The following is a 6,239-nucleotide window of genomic DNA, read 5'->3' on the forward strand; positions in this document are numbered from 1 at the left end:
GGTCAAGTTACTTTGGGTTTACCAAGAGCAGAGCCGGGCTTGGTGGTAAAGCTTCAAGGGTCCTTTTCCCTGCCTCTGCGTTGTTGCCTGGCCCTGACAGTGGGGGCTGGCGTCCCCTGCCCCAGCCCAAGGACAAAGAGGACCAACAGCACCTCAGGGCCCTATTTTGACGCCGACCTTCAGCAGTTCTGTGCCTCACACTGTGCTCTCTATATCGTGGGATTTTTCTCTCTCCCTTTCCCCTCTGCCTCCAGCCTGCCCAAGCATCTTTTTAATCCCTGTCTGGATCAATGTGTCTTAGTGTCCACGTCCTCCAACACCTGCACATTTGCGAGGGAGAACCAGAGCGAGGCACAAGGCAGGTGGGGGAGACCCTACTTCCCAGGACTGCAGGTGGGGCAGGAGGAAAGGGCAGCTCTTTTCCAGGAAGTCGAGGTAAAAGTTACTGCCAGGCCTCAGCCCCCATCTGCTCTCCTCTGCAATGAGAGGAGGGGCTTGAGGGGACAGCCAATTATCACCTACACTATCAGTGTGAGAGGGTAAAAGTCAGCCATCTTCCCACCCCTCCTTCCTCAGCTGTTGTCCTGCTGGAATCTCCAAGTGAGCCAGGTCTCCCCTTCTGCAGCAGCTGCAGCAACAACACCCCCGCTTCCCACATCAGAAGCACACACACGGTCAAGGGGCGAGCTCTCTTACTTGCTATTAACGAGGCTTCCCCCAGGATCTTGCAACTCCTGAGAAATTATGATTTGTGCTAGAGCAGTTATTCTCGAATTGCTTAAGGAAAAAAATGAAATCAATGGGTTCATCAAACTGTAGTTTTCAGAGGTGGACTAGCTAAAGGTAAGGTGGCTTGATCCAGGTTTGAATCACTTCATGAGGATGGGCTTCGGTCTCCCCCTGTCTGGGCTCTGACAGCTGGGAGCAGGAAGGCAGTGGGCCCTTCGGAAAGCGAGGTGCCTGCCACCCCTGTGGCCTCCAACGTGGCCAAGCTCAGCATGGCAGGAGCAGGTGTGGAGATGAGACAGTTAAAAAGAACTGAGCTCTGAATGGACTGACTTGGGTCAAGTTGCCAATTTTGAACAAATCACTGAAGCCGGAGACTAAGATATCTGGTGGGCTTAGGCCCATCTCACACGTTCCTCCGGGGAGCTGAGACGGAAGCAGCTCTCTCTCCTCCTCTCCACAGCAACTACTTAAAATCCTCCTTGTCTCTTCAGACCTTCATACACTCTCTTCCCACCCCTCAACCCTTCGTCTCCCACTTGACAGGGAAATTAGAAACCACTGGATAGGAACTCCCTCTCCTTGCTGTCTCCTGGTCACCCACGTCTATACTTAGCTGCTTCTCCTTCCTCCTGTGCAAATGGAAAGTGTGCCGTTCTCCTCTCTGGGCCAATCCTGTGGAGGGGAGCCCATGTGCTCCTACCTTCTCAGGGGCCTTGAGCTGTTCTTTATCTGTTTCCTTTCTACAAACTCATATCTCCCACCATGCGTCCTTCGAATCACACAACCAACAATTACTTACGGATCATGGATGTGCCAGGATCACAAAATCCACTGAAAAATAAAAACCTCCCTTGACAACACATTCCTTTTCCAGCTACTGGCCTTTTTTTTCAAAGTCAAACTTCTTAAAATAGTTGCCTATACTCACTTTTGTAATTCACTTCACTGTGAACTAAGTATTCAATATTAAGTATTATATTCAGTATTAAGTATTATAAAGTATATAATACTTAATTCACTCTTCAGCCCATATCTGTTAGGATTAAGTTAGTACATACAAAAAATAAATAAAAAGTAACAGTGGCTTAAACAATATGAAAACGTTATGTCTAATAAACAAAATCCAGAGATAGGCTATCTAGTTGGCTATTACGGTGCTGTCATTGGGAATCCAGGTTTCTCTCCTGTTTTGCCCTTCTCAATTTGTGGCTTCCACCTCCTGGTCCAGGATGGCTCAAGCTTTCTGGCCAACAGGAAGGAGGAAGGCTACAAGAAGGGTGCTTAAAGGACACTTCCCGGAAGTCACATATGACACATTTCTGTATATATCTCATGAGCCAACACTTAGCCCCAAGACCACACAAAGGAAACTGGGAAATGTGGTTTTTATTCCAGGACACCATGTGTCTAACAAAAAATGTGGAGTTCTATTGCTAGCGAAGAAAGGGAAGAATGGCAGTTGGAAGCCAAGTACAGGTCTCTGCCATACCAACAACAATCCGATTTTATCACCACCACTTCCTTGCAACTGACCTTGCCAGGATCGACACGTCTTCTGTGTCTCCAAGTCCGATGGACACTGTCGAGTCCTCGCTTACTTCGCATCTTAGCAGCATCTGAAATGGGTGATCACAGCCTTCTCCTAGAACTCGCTTTCCTCTGTACTTCCATGGCACCGTTCCTTGTGGTTTTCCTCTTCTTTCTCTGGTTGCTTTTCAAAGTCTCCTTTTCTAACCTCTCCTGCATCCAACCTCTAAACACTGGAGCTGTTCAGGGCTCTGTCTGGCTTCCTCTCCTCTCACCTCACATGTGGTTTCTGGATAACTGCATGTGTTCCCACAGGCTTAATCATTGTTTGCCGAGTCCACAACTTGAAACTCTCCTCTGAGCTCTACACCCATGTATCCAATGACTGCTTGACGTCTGCACTCACACGTCTCAGGCTTACAAGTTCAACAGGTCAAACGGAACCATCTTCCTCTCCTCCCCCCATGCTCACTCCTTTTAGGGCTGAGGGACGTGCTGTCCCAACAGATGGTATTGCCAAATATCCAGTTGCCTGAGCCAGAAATTCGGGAGCCATTCTTTCTCACCCTATGAACCCAGTTAATTATCAAGTGCTGTTAATTTGAACAGCTCTCAGCCTACCCGCTTCCACCTACTGTCCTCCAAGTCTCTCTTCATCTCCTTTTATACTTAGTCATGTGACCCTCAAGCAAAAAACCTCATCCAGATTTTGATATCTTTGCTCAAAACTGATGAAGCTGAAAAGAAAAAGCTGATGAAACTTGATTAGATGTCCATTTTAAGCTCTAAAATTTTGTGAATTAAATCTAGGCCTATACATTGCAACCAGAGATATAATTTAACATTTTTAACTTTATAGGTTTCATATCCCAGGGTCAGTACTCCCTAAGTTCTGCTTCCACACCATCCAGATACTCCCAGCGATGCTGTTTAAAGAGTAATCTCACAGGCAATAAAACGACAAGAAGGATTCCAAGGCCAAAGACTGTAAGTAATGATAAGTTTGGTTATATGTATGAAACAATGAAAACTTTAAATCTGGCATTATGGTTTTAGGGTCACTTCAAACTTACATTAGAAAAATTACATATCAGGATTTACCTAGGTACTTTGGATCTGGATAACAAAATTCTGAAGTCGAAATAATTAAGCTCAATAATAGCACCTGCTTAATTACAAATCAATAAACAGGTGTGGAAGTCTGTACCAACACCTTGCTATGGTCAATCTCTGAATTTCTTCTTTTTTCCCAATCATCTACAGTAATTAATTAATAGTGCCAAATCCCTTATCTGAGTTCCCTGCCAGAGCAGAATTAAGAGTTTCAGAAGTCATTTTATTTATTATTATTATTATTTTAGGGACAGGATCTCACTTTGTCACCCAGGCTGGAGTGCAGTGGCGAGATCATAGCTCACTGTAACCTTAAATTCCTGGGTTCAAGTAATCCTCTCGCCTCAGCCTCCTGAGTAGCAAGAAAACAGGCTCGCACCACCACGCCTGGCTATTATTTTTTGTAGACACGGGTTCTTGCTATGTTGCCCAGGCTAGTTTTGAACTCCTGGGCCCAACTGACCCTCCTGCCTCGGCCTCCCAAAGTGCTGGGGTTACAGGCATGAGCCACCATGCCCAGCCAAAAGTCATTTTAAAACACATGAGACATCTACCCTCCAAGGAAATTCTTGGAATGCAGATTAGCACATACTTGAAGAACTTTTTTAAGGCTTCAACTTCCAGTTTATGTAAAACAACATTCACATCTTCTCCCACTGCCTTGTGTACATTACGTTAATAAGTATTTTACTCTTTGCTCCATTATCTTTCAGAATCCTCCCTAGAGATTTATATATCTAATCAACACATTAAAGAATTCTTCCCCTTACCGTGAGAAAAATTTGAAGGAAAGGATTTAATCATTCCTTCAGAGAAAGTTATGCCATTCTATGAAGTCATTTGATAGTCTAATTCTGCAGCTGGTGGTCTAGTAATTGAACCAAAAGTTGCAGTATTTCTAAACATGCAGTTAAGAGAAGGAAAAAACAGGTTGGGAACATATCCAGTTGAGATCTTGACCTAGTGAGGGCCACGTTATTAGTGTGCACCTTTTGCTTCACTCACCAATCCCTGTGCAGTCATCTTTCCCCAGAGTGTGAAATTCTAGTCCATGTCTATTTGTTTGTGCAAAGGCCTTTTCCAAATGGAAGCGAAGTTCAGTTTGTACGTGTGGGACCCCAAGGGCTTCCAAGATTCCCTTCAACTCCCTTTTACCCTGAAAGCTCCAAGTACCCTGGGGGTATTGGTGATCACAACTTTCGTGGTTGAAAAGGCTGCTAAGTAGCTAAGTGTATTAGTGAAGATTCACTATACTTGAAAGGTTTAGGAGGGTGATGGTCCAAGGCTAATTGTTTGAGGAACATTGCCCTACTAAATAAATAATCCCTACAATGAAGTGTCTTGTGGGCCCATTGGCTTGTGTACAATATAGGAACCCCAAGCAAAAAGCTTCAGGGCCAGGAAAGGCACAAAATTAATTGGAACCTCTTCATGTCTGTGTAATGTCTGACTTCTTAAGCAAGGCCTATAAGACAAGTCAGATAAATACTGATTGAAGAGGAATTTATACATGGCTGAAATCTAAGAACACAATTTTCTAAAAAATAGCATTACACTAACATAAATGATAAAATATTAAGGAACTTGTAGATTACTCCAAATATGGGATGTCTTTTCTTCCTTAGCTGGAAATGGCTTTCCACTGATGGATTCATTCTTGACCAGTTCCCTTGATGTGCAAGAAGGCACACCAAATGGCCAGACCCAGAATGAATCAATGATCTCCATCTCATTAAAACCAGTAACCTTTTATGATGCTATAACAAACCACCCTCTTAAAAAACAGCAATATCTCCTTAATATTACAGGTGCCTATTAAATACAAAAAAAGGATTGATGATGTTTTCCTACCCAGTGTGGCAGAAAATGTTCAACTTACAGCTTTTCAAGTCCAAACAGCTCCATCCAGAATCCCATTCAGACCTGACTGGTAATCATATCTTCTTTTTCCAAGTTTTATTTCTATGGGCATTTTATGAATAAAAATGACTATAAACTTCATTAAAGCTTATATCTAATTTTTCTTAGCCGTATTTAGAAGATAGTGTTGAAAGACTGAGATGATTAGATCTTGAGTGCCCCAGATGAAGTAGGGTTTGGCCCTAGACTTTAAAACGTAAGCATGGATTTGCATTTTTACAAGCTACCCTTGCCTCTGGTCAACCAGCAGCCTCTCAATATGAGTTCCAGAATTACTAGGTAGCAAAGATAGAGGGCCTTGCTGCTAAGCAGTGCTTGCTAACAAGTGAAAAAACAGAGTATTTGAATAGAGATTAATCCAAATAAACTTCAAAGCATTTGTTTCACTTAAGAAACAATATTTGCCATCCTCTACTAACAAGTCTTTCCATTCTCCCTACAAATGCCAAAGCCTTCTGCAGATTAGTAAAGTCCTAACCCAGGTCTTTTGTTGTTTAGACAAGAAAATCTATCTTGGGTAAAGCAATAAATAAATAGATGAAGGGAACCAGAGAAATAGACCAGAGAAACATTTACATACATAAATTTATATGATATATGTGGCTTTTCAAATTAAGGAGAAGGTTGAGGCTAATCAGAATAAATTAAATTATCAATTTACACCGTACACAATGAATCCCAAATGTATTAAAGATCTAGATGCATGTGTGCACACACACACACACACACACACACACACACACTGATTTTTTGAAGCAGAATATAAAAAAACAAAAAGCCAAGAGAAAAATTGATAATTTTGATATCAAAACTAAAACTTCAATATGACAAGATACTTTGCCAGTTATTACTTTGTTACATCTCAGCTTGGGTTCATCCTTTATTGTCTGTTCTGCAATAATGAAAATGGACCCTGTAAATATTTCCTCTTTGACAGCTGGCAAGATGCT

General features: G+C 42.6%; 1 protein-coding gene across 1 annotated transcript in view; it reads left to right on the forward strand.

Moving 5' to 3' along the window:
• LOC105815874 (coiled-coil domain-containing protein 162-like) overlaps window positions 1-5,303 on the forward strand; it is a 39,502-nt gene extending 34,199 nt beyond the window's left edge. Inside the window, exons 14-15 of the mRNA XM_012651129.1 lie at window positions 3,116-3,243; window positions 5,178-5,303. Coding sequence (XP_012506583.1) covers window positions 3,116-3,243; window positions 5,178-5,303 — 254 coding nt within the window. The remainder of the gene's footprint in view (window positions 1-3,115; window positions 3,244-5,177) is intronic.
• Window positions 5,304-6,239: the final 936 nt, after the last annotated feature.

Source organism: Propithecus coquereli, unplaced genomic scaffold (assembly GCF_000956105.1).
Source record: "Propithecus coquereli isolate 6110/MARCELLA unplaced genomic scaffold, Pcoq_1.0 Scaffold35, whole genome shotgun sequence".
Lineage (NCBI taxonomy): Eukaryota > Metazoa > Chordata > Mammalia > Primates > Indriidae > Propithecus > Propithecus coquereli.